At 38.2% G+C, this 23150-nt stretch overlaps 1 protein-coding gene across 1 annotated transcript in view; it reads left to right on the top strand.

Annotated features, from left to right (window-relative positions):
• LOC140244914 (mediator of RNA polymerase II transcription subunit 12-like protein) overlaps positions 1–23150 on the top strand; it is a 111744-nt gene that overhangs the window by 15067 nt on the left and 73527 nt on the right. The window contains 1 exon segment of the mRNA XM_072324523.1: positions 1648–1686. Within this exon segment, the coding sequence (XP_072180624.1) occupies positions 1648–1686 (39 nt within the window).

Genomic DNA, 23150 nt, shown 5'->3' with positions numbered 1-23150 from the left:
TTGTTTGAATGTAAAAAAGCTGTCTGAAATTTGGTTTATCGTAACGTTTGATCTGTGCGCTCCTGCCACACAGGAGCTGGCATCATTGACTTCGGTCTGTATACGGAGGGGATCCGTGAAGCCAGACGTAGTCTCCGCGGAACATTCCCCGACGGACAGATACAGACCGATCTTTCGGTCAACTGCACATACTGCAGTGCACATCAATACACGAACAGAAACTCACCTCTTCCTTGCAGAAAAATGATGCAATAACGTTACAAAAAACACACACAACACTCTAAAAATCATTTCGTACTTGGGAGGCAAGCAAGGGACAAGCGGATGAAGAAGAAGAGAAAAAGAAGCAGACATTGCACAACGGAACGCTTCTATGTCTACCCCGACTCAAATCGAAACAGGGTAAACTGTAGTGCAGTGGCAGCTGGCTACAGTGTGCAGCTAGCTAAGCTGTACATGGACTCACGCTCCCCAGCCGCCCACACATGGGGATACAGTACCATGGCGATCGGTGTACACAGTTCGCAGGCAGCGAATTGCGTGAGCGCACATTTATCTATGATGATCATTCAGAGCTCTGCAGCATTCCAGTATGGTACGTACCGCGAATAACATGTGCGTCAAGGGTCAGTCATTTTCACGAAGAGGTGCGTCACCATTTTGACTGGTTAATGCGTCAATGTCTCATAGAGGTGTGTCACTTTTTGTGACGGAGGGTACGTCATGGTACCTAAAAGGTATGACGCACATTGGTACTTTGACGCACCTATCCCGGGGGTCAAGAGGTGCGTCATACAAATGACAGCTGCATTATCATCTTAAACTTATTTTTTCCTTTATGCAAGTGCATCTGGAATGCGTAAGATTTTTTCTTGATTTTTTTTTTTTTGCTTCTTTGTATCTTATATCTTGTGATAGAAAGAGAATCAAAAGAAAATTCAGTAACCATGGTGTACAATGAAGTGATAGAATGCAACGGATCATTCAAGTGACTAAAGTTTTTGGGAATGAAATGCATTTTTGCTTTTGCTTTTGTGCAAACACTCTACAAGTGTTAGCATTACTCTATTGTAGTGGGACACCAGTATATTAATATAATAGTTCTGGGCAATTCACTTATTCATTTGAAGAAACATTTCCTGGAGATTAGGGGTCAAATATCTAACTATGAAACTAATGTCACTTGAGATATCACTTGGCTGATCATATGCATGGCAAACTGGAATGAAAATCAGTGTGATAATTATTCATGCAAAATACAAAAACCTCTCATTTTTAGTGAAGTACATGATGTATAGTACTGTAAAAGTGGAAATTTTCATGGTGTTGAAATTTTCGCGCAACCAGAAACTAGCGCAAAAATAAAGTCTTGCGAATATTTTTGCTGGCCATATTTTCCGATAGTTGCTCTCTTGATTCCGCGGAATTAAAAACATGCGAAACTCTTCTTACTTGGCCGAGCGCGAAAAATTTGTGGAGGGAAAATATCCACTTTTACAGTATATCAGGTGGGAGATGAAGAAGCAGCTTTGATTATTCACCATTTAATGGTTCCCCTTCTATGACTGTTCATATTATGGAAGATCTAGCCAATTGTTGGGTCATTCTCATTTTGTTTGTTTCTTCTTTTCTTTTTCATCTGTGCAGTATGCAAGTGCTAAGGACAGCAACATTTACAAGAACAAGGTACAGTATGATACCCGTGGAAGGAATTGATAGTTCATAGAAAGTGAAAGTTATTCTTGTGGTGACTTCCAAGGAAGAGTAACCATTACTGTACAGGGCTTATTCTTATAAATGGAAAAAAAAATCATCTGTTTACAACCGGAAACAGAGTATCACCTCCGACATTTATTCAGGATTTTACCCAGTAATTTAACCGCAATGCTCTTTACACTACAACTTCACCCAGAACACCCTATAGAAGCTCCAGGGAGTTTACCAGGGATGGTTCAAGGGTTTAAATTTCTGCAAAGTCAACTGATATTTTAATAACAGGGATTTGACCCACAAGACCTTTCATACTGTAAGCTCTCTTGGGTTCACCTGGATGCACTTGCGTGAAACTTGCTAAGTGTGAAAGGGATTTAAGGTATAAATCCTTGCAGTTATAATATGGAGAAATGAATTTTCATTTTGTCATAACTTCAAGATTTAATGAGAAAAATATTGTGCAAGTCTCTCTGTTCTGAGGTTGTGTGGAGAAAATGACTGAACAGTAGCATTCATAAATATTAGAAGATCTTCAGTGGCACAAATTGTGTGGACGAAAGTGCATCATCAGTTAAGCTTCAGCGAGGAAAGTTGTCAACCACATGATATGAGAGCAGTTTTGCTTTTTTCACAGTTAAAGTCACAGTGTAGTTGAAGTCTTACTCAGAAGACTACATTGTATGTCACCTCATTTTCATATCCCCGTTCAGAGAGCAGAGTGCCAGGATATTACATTCATGGTAGTTTGACTGCTCATATTTTGATTGCAATACAGGAACAGTGAACTTCATAAAGTGTAGGAGTGAACTTTCTGAATTGTAACTTGTAACTTTTGTGTTGCTATCACTATGAAATGCTGTTGCGCTTTCATGAATATTCCTAAATATGATAATTATTTGTCTTGTTCCAGGGGTGTAAAGAGGCCTTTAAAAACAAGAGGAGGTTGCTTTAGGCGAGCATGATATTCTAAATGTGATTCTAGTGTGTCTCTGGTATCAACAATGTGCAACACTACAGGAAAAGATTGCTCAAGTTATTCTTCTGTAGTATTTATGTGGACAATATGTGACAAAATGTACATAGTTCTAAATTTTGGGATGCAGTTTCACATCTTGTCGTCTGTAATGCCTTAAAAGGCAAAGAATCCAAAAGTTTCTACAGTTGCACACACTCGTACTACCCTTGACTGTTCCATTCCTACGAAACTACATGTATGCCCTGAATTCACATGCATATATGTCAGCATGCATTCATTATTACCTCCGCCAAGGGAGGAGGTTATGTTTCCGTTACTGTTTGTTTGTTTGTCCGTGTGCAAAATAACTCAAAAAGTTGCAAACGGAATTGGATGAAACTTGCAGGAAAGGCTGAGAATGACACAAGAAACAGATGATTAGATTTTGGCAGTAATCCGGACACTTTTATGGATTTTATGAAGGATTTTCGATATTTTGGCAAGTAGGGTCAATGAACTTGACCCTACCTTGGGAGTTCAAGCTGCCTATTTTTGAGGTTTTCGTACGCGCACTAAAGTGTGTGCTCTACAGCGAGGCGCGCCGCACAGCTGAGGGTTGATGACGTAACAAAAGCCTTCGATATTTGGGAATTTGGATGATATCTAGCATGTAATACGTATGGGTGGAAATCACTAATCTCTGGAAGAACAGGATTATTGGAGGAAATTAGCTGCTTGGCAGAGGTCTGCACTCTCAGAGTGCTTCTCTAGTTTGATATTTTACTATTTGCATAGGGATGCATGATTTGTCATGCACATTAACACAGACAAAATTTGCATAATCCAAGGATTTTAAGATTTAAACCAAATTCAAATTTAGTGTATTAATTTTTCATCCTTGGCCAATTTCAGTACACTTTACTTGTATTCTTTTATTTTTTTTTTTTTTACAAAGAGTGTTTTTTTTTATTTTTTTTTTTTACAGTGATATAATACATGATCATGTTAGGCCAAGTAAAAAAAGAAACCAGTTTCTCGTCCTCGCGCGCATCGATTTTGGCCGCCGCATCGATTTTTTTACTATTTACTATTTTCAAAATGGCGCTGAAAATACCAAGAAATTCAGAATTCTCGTCCCAGCCCGCTCCCCGCCCGCATCGATTTTCAGTTGCCGAATCAACTTTTTTTGATATTTACTATTTTTTCGGCCTCCGAAAAAAGAAATTGACAATAATATTCACCTGTACCGATGGTGATGTCTCATTTCTAATTACGCCTTGCGTCCTCTACTTAGCTGTAGTACAGCTGTAGCTTCTGTAGTGCGTATGTAATAACGCATGCATTTCACACTGCTCCACAAAGTAGTCGAACTGTAGTCGGATGGGCGGGTGGGCGGGCCTGGGCTGTGATGTACAGCGCACTCGGTACGTCGTGAACGCGATAGCGGCAACATTTTTGCGAACAATCGCTGATATTCCACGCGTATTTCGCGCATTGTTCGTATTTTTCCCCCATTTCTCATATTTTAAGCGGTTTTATTGTACTGTACAAATGCTTGTGAGGATTGTATGGAGTTTGTATACATTCCTGTCATTGTGACTATGTGCATGTGCGTGCAGTGTCGTAAGGTACGGTAATGCAGTGGCCGTGCTGCACCGTTTATTGGCAAAGTGTGCGTGTCTGTAGCTGTGTAGAGGCCCGTACACTCTGCTCTGTAACGTTGCATCTGACGGCGATGTATTGTTATATCAGTTTGAAGATAAAACGAGATATGAAACTCGTCACACTGAAGACGAGTTAGGTGATACGCTTGGGGTCATCAGATGTCGGTCATCCGTGATCGACAAAGAAAAGAATGTAATATAGCACATTGAAGTTATAATGAGATACTTCGTTGAACTTTTTTGGGCCGACATTATTCAGATCACATTTGTTTTTCTGTCACACAAACTAAGTGGAAATTCTGTGCGTGTGCGACTAAGTCGATTTACGGACTTTTTGAGTACGTACAGTGCATAAACTTAGACCCCGTTTACGGTGCGGGGCTGGGCTTTTGCGGGGCTGGGCCGAGCCGCGGCCGAGCCGCGGCCAAGGCCAACCTCAATTACGAGGCCGAGCCCCGCAATTTAGTCCGTTTACACTGCCGGGCTCGGCCGCACTTTTGATTCAAACCTTTCAATATTTTGTCGTAGTGGCGATCTACTTTTAAACAAACGCAATTTGGTATTGTCTGGTTTTCAGATCCTTTGCCAACTGAATTCCGTGGCGACGATGTCGCCGTTCGGGCAAAGGCCTTTGCCGAAGGAGAAAAACCTTTGGAGGACAAAACCACCTTAAACTATCCTAGTTTTCGACGTTGAAGTGGTTAATATCCTGAATAGCGAAATAGTACAGGCGAGGGTTTGGAAGCCCGACTAAAATTGGCCGTGCATTTAGCCCAGTTTGCGCTTACACTGCGAAAAAGGCCGGGCGCGACCGCGGCTCGACCGCGGCCGAGACCACCTCCAGAGCGTGGCCTAATGCGAGGCCAATTTTGGCCCCGCATTTGGCCTTTTGCGCGTTTACACCGAAATGAAGGTGGGCTCGGCGCGGCCGAGCCGCGGCCGAGCCTCGCACTGTAAACGGGGTCCAAGTGATCCTCGGCACGTACAAATAAAACATGACAATTAAGTGTTTATAACCATCCTGGCATTAACAGTGGCCTTTTAAAACATGACCTTTGACCATTATTTACATAACCAATATGACTCCCTCTAATCTTGCTATTACAATGATCAGTTCAGAGATCTCTTACAGCTATTTTATATACAAGCCTGTGAGATTTACCAGCATTAAAACCAATGAAGCCTCCGATACAAAACAAGGGATATAGAGCAAGTGAGTCTGTTTACATGAGAATGTGATTTATCCTGGACGAAAGTGATACCTCAATTAAAGAGAAAAGGGCAAAAGAAAAATGGGCCAAACGTACGGCTCCAGCGAAAGAGACATCGCCTTTAACCATGTAACTATAGGTCTCCTCTAACTAAGAGTACACTTTGAACGTAAGCTTATACGTGGATGATAATTTATGACGATCTCACGTGATCGACACACATTCAAAGGGGACAGTTAGAAGTGGAAGGAGTGCTTAATCGTTTCATTAATTCCTAATCAATGACACCCCTACTAGAGGCATATCATAATTTCTCACCTAAAATCAATGGTCTATAGGACACATGCACCATTACTTGTATCGTGCATAAACTTTGTTTTTTAAGCTTTGAGTGAAACGTGTAATAACATAATTATGTAATTCCATCGGCAGTGATTGATATAATAAAGAAGAAAGATATATCACCGTATTGAACGCTTAGAACCTAAGGGGGGGGGGGGTATTATAGCATGATACTCGGTTCTTTACTGCCCACATGTCAACAACATCCATCACCCACGGCTACGCATAGCGAAACAGCCATGGCGAAAATAAAACTTTGTTTTCTCGTAGGCAGAATGACACAGAACCTCGTCAAACCAAGGAGGTTCAAGAGAATGGAGTCACAACTGTCGTATTTCATTTGAAGTCACGTTCGATGCCGCCACTCGAAAGTATTTGAAGCATGTGGCAAACTGGATCTTCCGCGCAGATAGGAAGACAATTGACTCGTGTCTCATTGCATAATTATCAGCTACTTTCTAACGAAAATATGTCTTTGTGATGGTAATTACTTTTCGCCATCCCTACTTATAAAAGATAGGTGGTATATAATGGTAAAGACACGGGGATGCGCGAATAGAAATTGCGCAAAAAATGATGAAATGAAAATGAAAATTACTCGACTGGCCGTGCCCGGCCACTAATCTGATATATCTATTAATATAGAATTATACTCGAAGATCATTCCATATCAGTTTTATTTGGAGGAATTAAGTGGAAAAGTGATAAAACCGGCTTTCCGGGAGGGTACACTTTTAAACACTTTCACATGATACAGCTCTGATTTACACTTTTGCACATATTTCTTGAAGGGATTGACCTTTGTCTAATGAACTCTATCATTAAGTGAGATTTCGTTTCATTTAATAGATAAACAAGCAAAATATAGGCAACATTAAGTTCGCGTTCAAAATGAATCTTCAGATTGCTCAGCAAGACGGCGGCATCAAACCCCGCCACCAAAGGCACAGATGCACCTGTGGAATTCTTTTGTACATCAATAGAAAAGTGACAACTGTTTGAATAATTACAGCCAGTTAGAACTCCATCTCTTAAACCTCCTTGGTCAAACACACTTTTATTGGCAGGGATGGACATGAAAAAGTTCATTACTAATACTAAACAGCGTATGCATTCCATTCGTGTGGCGCGAGATACCTCTATAGCAACATAAAGCCTGTCTTCAACTCCGTTGGTCGAACAATGAAAACCTGAAATTTCAAAGATATGAGCGAGACGCTATATACACCTGGCCTAGAGTTAATTTATTCAGTTCTCATTCCTACCTCAAGTTGGGTTATGTTATTGTAATCATTCCCATCTGCAGTATAACAAAACCAAAGTGAGGGAAAGGGGGAGAGAAAAACGAGAGGTGGCAAAAGGAAAACTGCAAGCACAACTGCAATCCATATCATTGCGTGTGACAAGTGAAGCAAATGTATTAGTTGTTATAGCAGTGTTTTATAAGCATAAACTGGCAAATAGACAGACCATGTCAAAAATAAAAACCGTCAATTTAATGTAAGAGAAGATGGTAAACAAGATGCATTGAAACTGTAACTAAATCTCTGCTTTTCTATTCGGTCACGGAACGTCCAACTTTATATTCAACAAAAAAAAATGTTAGGGGAAAGAAACAAATTTAGATATAACATTCTTGAATTAAAAACAAGAAAAAGAAAATGCCCACGTCAGGATTAAAAAAAAAAAAAAACAACGCCGCACGAACATGCATTATATTCTAGATGGGAATACGGTCTTGATGCAAAGGTCCAATGATTGTCTCATTACTTTAAAAACAATCTATGGTTCCTTTACCATCACCAGTACCACACCACAATGACGTCTCTTAAATCAATGGTAGCACATTTATCATTGCATCGTGCATTAACTCCCTTTTCCTAAACTACCAGTAGAACGTGTCATACTATATTGTGTATTTCGATCAGTAGTGACTGACTTTAAAGAAGAAAGATAATGCAAAAAAATTGAACGCTTACCACATTGCTTATAGGGCTATTCCAGTTTGGTACAGATCTGTTCTATTCTCCCAGATGCCAACAACATATGTCACCTTTGGCTGAACTAGTGAAACAACCATGACGAAAATAAACGACAGAGAACCCCGTCATAATCACTACACTTGGAAAGGTGTTGCCCGAAATTCCTCATTATGAAGCAATATCACGTCACTTCCTTCCCTGCCTGTCTTTAACTCCGTCATTTGGTCAAACAATAACAACCTGGAATTCCAAAGAGATAAGCGAGACGCCATGCACCTGGACTAGAGTTAATTAATTCAGTTCCCATTCCTGTTAATTATGTAAACGTACACGTTCCTAAATATCCTGCTACATATAACAAGAACAAATGAAGAGAAAAGGAAAGAGAAAACGAATGGTGGCAAGCGGGGTACTGTTTTAATTCAAGGGGCAATTTACAACATTACGTGTGACAAAATTAATGAAGCAAACCCAACCTCCAAACTCCAATACAAAACAAGGGAAATAGAGTAGCTGTGTTCATGACATCAGAGTGAAGCTGAACTGCAGAAAAAAAAGAAAACAAATAAAAGGAAAAAATCTTGCGGGACTCGATTAACTTCTCTCCTTCCGGTCGGGCATTATAAACACGCAGCGTGCTGAGCAAATCTGCCACACGGAAGATCCGAAGATCTTGTGCGAAACTTAAATATATCTATGTATGCTATACATTGATATTCAGTTTTTTGGCTATATACGTCAAGTGACTGATAGCGCTATTCAACTTCCCACGAGTGGCCGCGTGGATTCGATCAATATACAGTTACAAAGATAAATCGGGAATCGTTTCAACCAGATTCCATTCTCATTTTCAGTGATCGACAACGAAAATAATGTTCAGTAGCGACTTGAAGTAAAATATTGAGAAATGTTCGTGAAGTCCAATTCTTTATACAGTCCTGCATAATTCAGATGAAATTGTTTCTGTCATGCAACTAATTGAAAATTTCGTTTGGTGTCGGCGTGTCCAAGCAAGTTGATTGGAAAGGATATGTGAATGAATATTTACCAATAGGTCTTTATATTGCAAAAAAAAAAAAAAAAAATCAAACATGGCCATGCGGTCTTTTAAGAGTCATCTTCACTTTAACATTTGTAATTTCAAGTCCAAGTTGCCTGTCAAAGCAATGTGGTCTCAAACACAAAACAAAGGGATATTGTGTGTGTGTGTGTGTGTGTTTGTGTGTGTGTGTACGTTTACATGAAAACGTGATTTCTACATGGACGAAGGTGAATACTCCATAAAAGGAAAAAAGCAAAAGATATAAGCATTTTGTTTCGTGCTCTTATGGGGTTCGAACCCGTACAGAGGAAATGGAGCAAAATCAGCTGAAATAAAGGTGCTTAAACGTTGTCAAGTCAATGCATGGTTTTTTAAAAAAAAAATCACCTTCCATAGACATAACACGTCAACTTGTCTGATTTTGAGTCTTTACCTTTAATCACAATTTGAAGTATGATGGTAAGTCTTCTCGAACTAAGAGTGTGGAACGTATACCTTCTACGTGAAAGGTGAATCATGACGATCACCTGTGACTGACACATCTTCAAAGGGATCAGTTATTAGAAGTGGAAGCCCTCGTGCCAAGATAATATTGTCTCAGCAATTCCAAAGCAATGATACCCTTACATTAATTTAGGTATACCATAATTTCCCTCTGAAATCAATGGAATTATTCATGTACAATTGCTTGCCTTGTCCACAAACTTTGCTTTACAAACTTTCAGTGAAAGGTGTCATAACATAATTCTGTAACCGTCCATTAGCAGTGATTGACTACATAAATCAAGATGATAAATATCAATTGAACGCTTAGCGCGTATATAAGGGGGATTTCAGCCTGATGTTGTGTTATTCACTGCTCAGATACCAACAACACTCATCACCTACGGCTACGTATAAAGAAACAGCCATGACGAAAATAAGTTTTCCTTTTCTTTGGCAAATAGACACACAACCCCTATAACCCCTATAACTGACATGGAGGGACATGAAAAAGTTCATTACTACTACTAAACAGTGATGCCTTCTACTCATGTGGCACAAGATACCTCTATAGCAACATAAAACCTGTCTACAATTTCGCTATTGGGTCAAACAATAACAATCTGGAATTTCAAAGAGATGAGCTAGACGCCATACACCTGGCCTAGAGTTAATTTATTCAGTTGCCATTCCTGCTCCAGTTGAGTTATGTAAATTATTTCCCGACCTGTCTTGTGCAGTGTAACAGGAACAAACGTAGAGAAAAGGAAAGAGAAAACGAAAGGTGGCAAGCGGGGCACTGTATACCAAGGGCAATTTACAACATTACGTATGATAAATGAAGCAAATCCAACCTCCAGCCTCCGACAAAAAAAAAAGGAACTTGAGTGACTGTGTGTCGTGGGGTAATGACATTGGAATGAAGCTGAACTGCCAAAAGAAAAACAAAGAAAGAGAGAGAAAAAAAATAATAGCGTTCTGCGGGTCTCGAACATCTCGTCCTAAGGTAGTGCATAATGACCATGCAGCGCGCTAAGCGACTATAAAGCCACACGGCTGTCCCGAAGATTGGATGTAAAATTCATATCTTTATATCATTTACAACATGAAAAAGTTCATTACTACTACTAAACAGTGATGCCTTCCATTCATGTGGCACAAGATACCTTTATAGCAACATAAAACCTGTCTACGTCTCCGTTATTGGGTCAAACAATAACAACCTGGAATTTCAAAGAGATGAGCGAGACGCCATACACCTGGACTAGAGTTAATCAATTCAGCTCCCATTCCTGCCAGTTATCTAAACGTACATGTTCCTACCTATCCTGTTACAGTATAACAATAACCAATGAAGAGAAAAGGAAAGAGCAAACGAAAGGTGGCAAGCGGGACACTGTAACAAGGGGCAATTTACAACATTAAGTGTGACAAAATTAATGAAGCAAACCCAATCTCCAAACTCCAATACAAAACAAGGGAAATAGAGCAGCCGTGTTCATGGGTTACGTACACTTGATAAAATAATATGATAAATGACATCGGAGTAAAGCTGACCTGCCGAAAAAAAAAAAAAGAAGATCGGGAAACGTCCTGCGGGAGTCGAACTTCTCGCCTACCGGTATGGCGTTATGAACACCCAGCGCTAAGCGATTACGCCACACAGCTGTCCTGAAGATTGAGTGCGAAACTTAAATATATAATAATACTATCGTGACTAGTTGACTTGTGATGGCGCTATTCAACTTCTCACAAGTGGCAGCGTGGATTCGATCAATATACAGTTGCAAAGAAAAATTGGGAATCGTTCTGTACAGATTGCATTCTCATTTTCAGTTTTAAACTACAAAATTATCAACCTAATGAGGAGATTCTAAAACATAAAATGCACGATTACTAAAGCTTATTGTCTCAGCTACAACATACGTATGTTTCAGAGGAAATGGAGCAAAACCAGATGAGGTAAAGGTGCTTAAACGTTGTCAAGTCAATGCATGGTTTAAAAAAAAATCACCTCCCATAGACATAACACGTAAACTTGTCTGAATTTGAGTCTTTACCTTTAATCACAATTTCTAGTATGATGACGTCATCGTATTTCAAAACCATCACATGGACTTGAGAGGCAAATGTTCAAAGTACAACATATCTAAATTTGGGATAATATTGAGCTTAAACAACAGAGATACGAGCAAATGAATGTCTGAAACAGTACCTCAAAAAAAATAATTCCACTTTTTTATTTAAAATGACGATATGATGACGTCATCGCGCTTTCCTGGCAATATTGATACTTGGAATGTTATTTCCAATTCATATACTTTTGTAATATGCAATAGAAATATAGGGTCAACGGACGATTTAAAGAGCTATGGCGAAATAAACAAAGACATGTCTTTTCACTATATTTGCAGAAAGACGCGCACGCGGAATTTCAACTTTGACGCCAGTGCATTCCTTTGTTATAGGTCGAAATCGATCGCAAATCAATGGATATTGTTACTCAAAGTATAAGGAATCCAAATCAGTCAAAAAAATTGCATTTTCATGTTGCTTACGGGCTCTGCGCGCGAAATTGCGCGGACGGACGCGCACGCAAGAAAATGTTTGAAACGCTTAAAATTGTCTGAAACTTCGAGATTTCCCATTGGGAAGTCGTTTTGAGCCTTTTAAAATTTTGACGCGCGCTTACGCGCGCGTAATGATGACCTGTGTAACTAGCGTTAAAAAGTAAGATAGAGCGTGACCTGAATTTCATGTCCACCGAAAATGATACAGAAATGACATCTAGTTATGAAGTTATGATCGATCATGTGACAAAGTCCGAAAATCACAAAATGGCGCCTAGATGACGTCATAGATATGTTACTGTCATGAAAACCTTATTGTGGCTAGATTTTGTCATGAGACATATCGACTGAAAATGTCATGTTATTTCGTAATGTCATTCTTGAGATATTGACGACACAAAATGTGCCAGAAAGAAAGAAGAATAAAAAAAAAGAGAAATTTTGACAATCACAATAGGTGATACGCTGATAGCGTATCACCTAACGAGACATGAAAACTCGTCACATTGAGGACGAGTTAGGTGATACGCTTGTGGTCATCAGATGACAGTCATCTGTGATCGACAAAGAAAAGAATGTGATATAGGCACCTTAAAGTTATATTGAGCGTGCTTGCGAAACCGTTTTTGTAACCACTCGGCCACGGGTCATCCACGGAAATGGTAAGACAAAAAACAAAAAACAAAAAAACAATGTATAGATATAACAGGGGGAAAGTCAATGCCCACTCAACTAACGTGGCCGTGTGAACATCTATTGCATTGCTAGACGGAAAAGCGGCCTTGTAACGACTGAGGTCGCTATGCCATTTCTGGCAACTTGGAAAAAATACGTCCCGCAGACATAAAACCTATAATCGGCTGGTTTTGATACCTTGCCTTTAATCATAATTTTCAGTGTAATAACGTCATCAAATTAATAAACAATGACATCGTCTTGAAAGACAATTGTTCAAAGTACAACACCTCAGTCGTCGTCATTACATACTATGATCGGTTTGACAAAGTCAACCTGCAAAAGTTTGCTGCAGTCGAAGCAATGTGGTCTCCAACACACAAAGAAGAGGGATATGGCGTGTGTGTGTGTCTGTGTGTGTGTATAGGTGCGTTTATATACGAACGTGATTTCTACATGGACGAATATGTAATACAAAGTTGAGGAAAAAAACAGTAAATAGCTAAGTATTTTGTTTCGTGATCTTGTGGGGTTCGAACCCGCAACCTCACGTCTCTGAGACGTCGCCTTTAACCACTCGGCCATACGTCTCGACGAGAAAATATGGGGAACGTTGTGGACTTGAAAGACAGTTGTTCAATATATAACACATTCATCGTACATTGTCAGTTTGCTATTGACATGACGATCTATCATATGAATATGAGGCAGGTATTATAACCTGTATGAAATTATTATAGGCATGGTTATCAAATTCCCCTAAAATTTCCTTATAATTGCCTTATTTTTACACACAGTTATGCTATCCCTTTAAACTCGTCACAGTTTAATTAGAATCATTAACATCATACATTAGTACCATATTCAGTTCCATAGCTGATCACGTTTGCTAATTAATTAGGATTAATTGTCTAGAATGTGTCATATGGCCAACCTGTATACACACGTATACACACACACACACAATGCTAAATGTATGTATCAAACATCTGTAACACAACTTTGAACTTACTGTAGGAATTATCGCTGCACTTATCATTCATACTTTTTATCACCATCTGAAACTCCACAAAAACCACTAATTGACAAATAATCATCAATACAGAAGACTGACTTAAAGGAACAATGCAAATACCTTTTTTACAATGTATAGCTTGTTACATGTGTAAATCAGCACAAAGTAACCACGACTACATTGTGTTACTGAATTGATATGAACAAATTTCATTTTGTTACAATATACTATTTCAGTTTAAAAAGCCCAGCCTGCAAAATTTTGCAGCAGTCGAAGTAATGCAGTCTCCAACGCAAAACAAAGGTATACTGTGTGAGTGTGTGCGTATAGGTGTGTTTACATGCAAACGTGTTTTCTACATGGACGAAGGTGTAGTACTCCATTGAAGAAAAAAAAAAGTAAAAAAAAATAATTATTTTCTTTCGTGCTCTTGTGAGGATCGAACCCGTACGTGTGCAACCTCACGGTTTCTGAGACGACGTCTCTAACCGCTCGGCCATTCGTCTCGACGAGAAAATTAGAGGAACGTAAACTTATGTACGTGAAAGATGAATCAGGAATCGTTTCGTCCGCATTCCATTCTCATTTTCAGTTTTAAATTGCAAAATTGTCAACCTCATGAGGATATTTCAAAGAATAAAATGCATGATTACTGCAGATTATTGTCACAGCTACAACATACTTAAGTTTCAGAGGAAATGAAGCAAAATCAGCTGAGATAAAGGTGCTTAAACGTTGTCAAGTCAATGCATGGTTTCTAAAAAAATCACCTCCCATAGGCATAACACGTAAACTTGTCCGATTTTGCGTCTTTACCTTTAAACACAATTTAAAGCATGATGACGTCATCAAATTTCAAAACTATGACATGGACTTGAAAGGCAAATGTTCAAAGTACAACATATCTGAATTTGGGATAGTATTGAGCTTAAACAACAGAGATACGAGCAAATGAATGTCAGAAACAGTACCTTAAAAAATTTAATTCCACTTTTTTTATTTCAGATGATGATATGATGACGTCATAATGTATTCATGGAGATATTGATGCTTGAAACGTTATTTCCAATTCATATGTTTTTGTAATATGCAATAAAAACATAGGGTAACCAGACGTTTTAAAGAGCTATGGCGAAATAAACAAAGACATGTTTTTCGCTATATTTGCACATAGACGCGCACACGAAATTTCAACTTTGCCGCCAACGCATTCCTTTGTTATAGGTCAAAATTGATCGGAAATCAATGGATATTGTTGCTTAATGTATCAGGAATCCAAATCTGTCAAAAAATGTGCATTTTCATGTTGCTTACGCGCACTACGCGCGAAAATGTGCGGACGGACGCGAACGCGCGAAACGCTTAAAATTGTCTGAAACTTCGAGATTTCCCATTGGTAAGTTGTTTTGAGCCTTTTAAAAGTTTGACGCGCGCGTACGCGCGCGTAATAATGTCCTAGGTAATTAGCATTAAAATGTAAGATAGAGCGTGACCTGAACTTAATGTCCACCGAAAATGATACAGAAATTACCTTTATTTATGAAGTTATGATCGATCATGTAACATGGTCCGAAAATCACAAAATGGCGCCTAGATGACGTCATAGACATGTTACTGTCATGAAAACCTTATTGTGGCTAGATATTGTCATGAGACATGTTCCCTGAAAATGTCATGTCATTCTGTAATGTCACTCTTGAGATATTGATGACACAAAATTGTCCAGAAAGAAAGAAGAATAAAAAGAAATAAAGAGAGATTTTGACAATCACAATAGGTGATACGCTGATAGCGTATCACCTAATGAATGAGCTTTTCCAGCAAATGTAGAATTATTAAATGGGTGTATCTACAAAATAAGTAACTTTTCCACGGATTCTGGTTTGTCTCGTATTTCTGCGGGATACTTTTCTTTACGATGTAAATTCACGGACACAGCCGTGACTGCGTGAGTCGTATCATCTGTAGTGTGGTATACAGTCATTCATCATCCAAATGATGAGTGATTATCAAATGTCTTTTTAGAACATGAAGAAACATCTTTAAATGTTTAATGCTATAATGCCATATCAGTATCATTTTGACATCTATCTGCAATTGTACAAGCCAGTTTCCAGTTGAATGTGCTACTGTACTGTGAAGAAATGCAGATACATACCAGCTGTGTGGACACAAAAAGTCACAAACACCAATGATAAATAAAGCAGTGTTTTGAATATCATGGAATTTATTTCATTCGTACATTTGTTGAAAGACATGTTTTATACCTGTTTCAATTAATAGCACAATACATCAGAATTGCAAGTACACTGGTATCAGAAATGCCATTACAACACTAAATACCAGTTTTAAGATGGTCATTTTCCCTTGACATCTGTAGTGGAAAGAAAAAGCAAATTCTGCATGCATGAAGTTTCATTTCAAGTATGGTAGATTGGTACATATATTTGTTTGAAAATGCACAGAGTGCAGGCAAGACATACACTTGGGACCTGGTCTCTCATAACACAGCTACCAGAGTGATATTTCATTTCATAAATTGGATATAGAAAATAATAAAGCCCTCTCTCGTTACCTTTCTCAGAATTACCGGACGAGAAACACATATTACTTTCATTTTGGCAATCCTCGAAAAAATAGTAAGATATCAAATAGTAAGGACCTCCCTCATCGCCTTGCTCAAAAAACCCGGACGAGAAACTACTTTCTTTTTTTACTTGGCCTTATTACTTTTATGATAATTCCAAGGTGTATTACCATTGTCACAATAGTTCAGAGGAACGCAAATTCTCTGATGTCAAAACCACAAAGTATGTTACATTTACAGCAGTCTTGACAAATGCCTACCGGTACTTTGTGTGAGGGAAAAAAAAAACCAGTGTTCTCATGCCTAATGCATTATCTACACATTCATTTAAAACTTTGTTCGCAGAGCATATAATCAATGTTTCATTGGATCAACACTCATGTGCACAATGTAAGTACAGTGAACTTAAGCTGATAATAGGTACCAGGTATTGTGACCTTCACTTTGTATTGACAAGGAGACATCGGGCCCCGAAATTTTTCCAAATCCAATTTACATGAATACTGAATGGGCCTGCAACACTATTTGGTTCTGAAATTCTCGCTATTCATTTATGAACATAATACGTCAACAGCATTTAATGAACAGTACATGTACATTATGTACTTCAACTTGCATGAAATCAAGGCCATAGCTACTGCATTTGTACTCTGTTTCCTTTTTTATTTCCAAAGGCAAGATAATGCATTGCTGATTTTTGTTCAGTCGTGCAAAACTTGGCAGTATCATCCTCTACCCAAACTGCGATGTCTGCTGTGTACAATGTAACAATCCAGTAGCAAGTCAAAAAATATTCAAAGCTGACAATACTCTTACCAAAATTGGTGTAATAAATACATTTTTGTCAACAAAATGACCATTTCGTTGACGAAATGATGATTTCTTGTGTGCACGAAATGTTGTCATTTTGTGACGAAATGGCTGATTTTGTAACAAAATATGCTGTAGGCCATGCGACACTTGGCGCTCCACACAAATTGTCCATGGTTAAAACCATGGTTTCAATTGTACCTTCGTGGATTCGGGCCAGTGGGTTATTCCTTATTTCTGACTTAACAGGACTTTTCAGTCTTTAATACCAGTTGCATTTGGTAGCCTAGTAGAATGAAAACATGCCAACTATCTATTCCCCTTATTCCGTCTTCAAATTTGTTGAAATACATCCACCATGGCTATGCATGCAAGTTGAGATTGATCTTCCATTGCCTGCAGCAGACATCTGCATCTAATATTGTTTACACCATGAGTAAATGAGTAAATTTGATTACTTTCTCTGGATGGTAAAACTGAGCAAAGTAAAACAAAGTGCATTTGATGAATTCCTTAGTTCAACAAGCTATGTTTTGATCAGATTCTGTCTATAAATGCAAGTATTTGGAACATGTACTGTTTTATGTGAAAAGCATCAGTCATCTTGAAAAGAGTTTTTCCAACTGTTAAAAGACTTTCTTGTTTTTTTCAAGATCGTAGAATTTATCTTGATCTCACGAAATGCATGTTTGTGATGTGAATGTTGCTGTTGAGTTGATCTGCAGATGGTGATTTTAAGAGCTCAGATAGAAACCACCATATGTACAAGTACAAATGTATCTACTATTAAAGAACTCGATTCAAATTTGCCTCATCTTCATAGTTCAGAGGGCACTTGTCTCCATTCTCACTGAATTTGACTAGAGTGTAGGCAGAAAAGATCTTTTTTTTATTTTGTGGACATACCCAGCGGTTTCATAGAAAACCTGTTGTATTCATTGTAGTTTTACCCTCCTAAGTCTTTTTCACAGTATGCAATGCACGAGACAGGCAATAATGTACTCACCATTGACAGTGTATCCACATCACATCAAACGTGGAAGCACATTCGACTCGAGTCTGGTAGGAACAGTAGTACGTTGCCTTCTTTTTTAAGGCAAGCTTTGCTGTTTACTGTATATTCACTCGTATCCCAGATTCTCAACTGTTTTGTTCCAACCCCCCCCCCCCCCAAAAAAAAGGATGACTTTTTGATTCTGTGTGATATTATTAAAATTTTGGGTAGTGTTGTGGTATATTTTGTGGCTTCTATTTCAGCTAGTATTCTTTTGGATTTTAGAGAACATCAAACCTACTTTAGATTTACTCCAGAGGTATTGCTGTCTCTCCCAGTAATACTGCCCTGTTTCTTAAAGGACAAGTTCACCCTCATATTCATAAGGATTGAGAGAATGCAGCAATATACATGTAGTAAAACACATCAGTCAAAATTTGAGGACAATCCGTTCAAAAGTGATGAATTTTTGAAGTTTCAGTGCCACCATCGCTGGATGAGAAGACTACTACAGCTTGTGATGTCACATATGCATAGAATAGTATAACAAAATATGAAGAAAATTCAACATATTTTCACTTCATTTGCATAATAAAAGAGCATTTGAATTGACTCTTTCAGAAGGCAGGGGGAATAGTATTACCCTTTATTAGTTACAAGTTGAGGGAATGTGTACTTTTTTTCAAAACTTGAGACTAATTTTGTGGAATTCTCACATTTTCCTTAAATATTGTTCTGTGCATGTGACATCATACACTGTAGTAGTCTTTTCATCCAGCAGTGAAAAAAAAAATCAAACAAGAATCTACTGTCTAATAATGTTTCATTGCTGGAAACATTCATCTGGTATTCTGTACGTCTTCATACTCCTTCGACTCTATCCCCCCCCCCCCCCCTTCCTTCTGTTGCTAGGATACATTTATAGTACAGATATGTCATTGCCAGATTGTACTGTATGGAAGAAACACACACACACAAAAATGATCAGCACTGAAGTAGGGCATGTCACAGCAATCATCATATTGCACAGAAATAAGCAATCATACCATAATTCATGCATACCGCATGCTCAGTCAGATGTATGTGGTACTTGAACATCGTCAGATGGCATTGCGGCCGATAGAGCACATCGTTACGACTCCCAGCGGTGCTTGCTGGCACAATGTCATTCTTATAACGGTAGTAGCACACAGTTGTGATCAATCATTTCTACACCGTTTATGCTATTTTGTCAAGCCCTGGAATGGCAGTCATGAGATTTGATGGAAAAGATTATGAAAATGATATTTTTTTTAATGATTGTGTATCTTTTCCTTAATACTTTTTTGCCTTTTTCTTCTAGTAGTACAACATCTTGTATAGATAGCTATTTGATTTTGGAGGTGTGTAATAAAACTTGCTTTATAAAGCCCACACTTTTATGACTATTAATGTGAAATTCAGGTATTTTTATTGCTGTATCATAGGTATAGACACAGCTCCAGGCTGCAATACCATGCAGTAAAGCTTTGGAGCTTTTTTTTTTTTTTTTTTTTTTTTTTTTTTTGCTTGCAGGATTTTTTACAGTCATAAATTCTTTTATATATATATTTTTTAAATAAAATGTACCTGTATATTTATTTGATGGAGGTTGTTAGGCAGGTTGCACCTCAAATGATGGTAAAAATTGTGTGCATTGAATAATATGTGCATTATTTTACTTAATATTAAAAAAGGAATGCATGCTAAGAAATCCAGAAAGCATTCCATACCCTGTAGTGCATTTCATTTGCCCATGTAGAATGTCGTAAGTGGTTAACAGTGAAATGCCTTTTTGTCACGAGTGAGCACAACTAGTTGTCACCTCATGGTTCCATGTCACCAGACTTCTTCACCATTAACTCTGGGACTTGTTAACATTTTGATTCCGCAATACAATAGAAAACAAAGTTTTACACATTAGTGATGACAAAGATTATTGATATCAGAGCAGTAAAATCTCTTCCACAGCCAAAGGAAAACAATCATTTTTATGCCCCCGACAAAGGCTGTTTGAAGGGGGTACTACTAAGTATTTAAATGGACATGTGGTTGGGCAAGTGTTCAGTCGGTCTGTTGCAAATGCTGTGGATTAAAGGGAAGATAAACCCCAAGATTAATGTGGATTGAGTGAAAGCAGCAACATTAGTAGAACACATCAGTGAAAGTTTGAAGAAAATCGGACAATTGATGCAAAAGTTATGAATTTTTAAAGTTTTGGTGTTGGAACCGCTGGATGAGGAGACTACTAGAGGTTATGACGTATGAGTGGACTACAATATCAAGAAAATATAAAGAAAATACTACAAATATCCATTTTTCATGAAAATTACAAATTCCATCAACTTGATATTGACATATGTTAAGGGTAGCGATTATTCCCCCTGCTTTCTGAAAGCGGTTGGTCCACTGCTCTTTCATAATTCCAGAAAAGTGAATTTTTGTTGAATATCCTTTATATTTTCTTTGTATTGTTGTCCACTCATACGTCATATCCTCTAGTAGTCTCCTCATCCAGCGGTTCCAACACCAAAACTTTAAAAATTCATAACTTTTGCATCGATTGTCCGATTTTCTTCAAACTTTCACTGATGTGTTCTACTAATGTTGCTGCTTTCACTCAATCTACATTGTTTTTTTGGGTTTACCTTCCCTTTAAATGGACATGTGGTTGGGCAGGTGTTCAGTCAGTCTGTTGCAAATGATGTGGATCAACTTCTTCTCAAGTATCCAAGTGAATCAATCAAAATTTTGCGCAAATGTTGAACTCAATGTAAAGTTGTGCAAGACACATTTTTCCACAGTTGGGGAAAGTGCATTGCCATGGTAACAGCACATTATGCCCTGAAGATCGGGTACAATTGTAGAAGGCTTGTGAAGTGAACTACTTCTCTAATTTTTATGCAATTCAAGTTTTAAAGATTTGACAAATCTGTTGTTGTGTGAGACACATTTGTTGTCAGTAATGGAAAGTGCATTGCAATAGTAACAGCACATTATGGCCCCCAAATCAGCTCAAGACTTGCAGAGTAACATAATTCTCCAGACAGAGAAACTGGAATTTTTCATGAGAGAAGAGGTGAACACAAAATCATGCATGTTGTCCTATAAAGAACAGAATTTTGAAAAGAGGGAAGGTCGGGGAAAATACAATGCAAAAGCAATGAAATAAGTGAGATGTTTTAAGGTTCATTCAGACGATAGTAAAATCGTTCTTGTTTTCTTTTCTTTCTTTCTTTTTGTGAATGGTGATTGTATCTTGATTTGAGCTATGGAACTTCCAGATGCTCAAAAATATGAATCATTTTTATTGCTCCTTTGATTAGAGTTTTAGAGGTACAGTTTCCTGGTCGGTCAATCATGCACACTAATTGATGCAGCACAAGCAAATGGCATTTTACATTTTGGGTGGTCTATGGGCGGAAGTAAATGTAGGTTTGAGCTATTAACCCATTGAGGATGGGCTGGTTTTGCTACAACACACATTTCCCATAGACACTTGCCCGAGTATACTTGGGACTCGTCCTCATTGCGTTTAAAGCTCTGCCTCCTCAGTTCATGTTGTAGAGGTCAAGTCTTTCAGACATGAAGTGCGGACCATGAATCAAGCAATTATCAAAATTTGAAACACCTACCTCCGGAAGTCAATTTGCAAGTCAAAATTCCAGAATCTCATTCATGGTTACAATGATTAGTTTTCAGACGATAAAAATATCTCGATTATAATCATGATTCTTCAAATAGCGATTGCAATCATGATAAACTTTCCAATGATCTTTCATGGCTGACGCGTTAGCTGATTTTTGCAAATATTTAATGGCATGTGATGCAGAAAACTATCATCATTTGGGGAGATCGTACAATAGGAGATTTAGGCTTCTACCAACCTTTACTGACTTAATAAGCTCAGTAAATTCCAGAATTTACTGATTCTGGAAATTACTGACTTGCTGGCTAACTTAATGGCATGTGTTTCACAGCTGAATAGATTTTTGAATTCGACTCCAACTCTTGTCAATTTTCCTAGTTGAAAATAGAAAGGTCAAGTGCCTTGTTTGTCTGAGGGCAGTCTACTTGAGTACATGTACTTTTTTTTTTTTTTTTTTGACAGGAAGCATTAAGTCCATTCCCATTTGAATGACCTTGGTATCAAATACCATGGTAGTCTGTTGGCCCAATTTTTTAACAATGTACCAGGATAACGGATACAGCGGCAATGAAGTCGGTACCATACTTATTCACAAAATGCAAGGGTTTTCTAGTAATTGTTGTGCATGCACACATCTTGTATTGGAACGAGACAGGAAATATGTCAGGTCCTGTGAAATTGACAAATTTTGTACACCATTGGTATGATTGGTGTTTTTTGCTGACAAATTTTACGTCCAAATCTTGCATGCATATTTCTTGCAAAGTTCGAATTACTACCCTAAATGGCAGAGTATTTCGCAAAAAAATTTGCGAAGTTTATTGCATTCACATTACCTATGTGAAATACTGCGGTATTTCAACATCAGTGTAAATGCACTGCTTGTGCTATCATGTAGGTACAGGGTATCAGAATTCTGTAGGCAGAGACAGTGAACATGCGGTGCAATGTCTGAGCAATGTACTTTTTATAGTGTGTCTTATGTACAAAACACACACATGACTGTCACATAGGTTGTCATGAACAAGCCAGAATTGATTAGAGAGAGTGTTCAGAGTGTGTCAGTATATTGTAATAGGGGTATGCATGAAGAATTCAGTTTACGATAGAGTATACCTAATGAAGCAGGCTTTTGCTGTAGGCCATTCAGCTTCCACTTTACATTAAATGCTATCAGTGGGTAGAGTCAGCAAGAAAGCATGGATGTGTTAAATTTTTGGATTGTTTTTCTTTTTGTTTTGTTTTGACATCAAGAAATATACTGTGGCAACCACATAGTATGTAGGGAGCGTACCATTTCACAAATCAGGGTATGCAAGACAACGATGAGAATGGTTTAAATTCAGGGGCTCTGAAACGGGGGGGGGGGGGGGGGGATGCGTAATACCATTGATCAGCAGCCCCCCCCCCCACTTTAAGAGTTCTGCAGCCCCTGAAATT

The sequence above is a fragment of the Diadema setosum genome, chromosome 21, assembly GCF_964275005.1.
Source record: "Diadema setosum chromosome 21, eeDiaSeto1, whole genome shotgun sequence".
NCBI classification, from domain to species: Eukaryota; Metazoa; Echinodermata; class Echinoidea; order Diadematoida; family Diadematidae; genus Diadema; species Diadema setosum.
The sequence above is the reverse complement of the archived record's forward strand: the minus strand, read 5'-3'. Positions and strand labels throughout refer to the sequence as shown.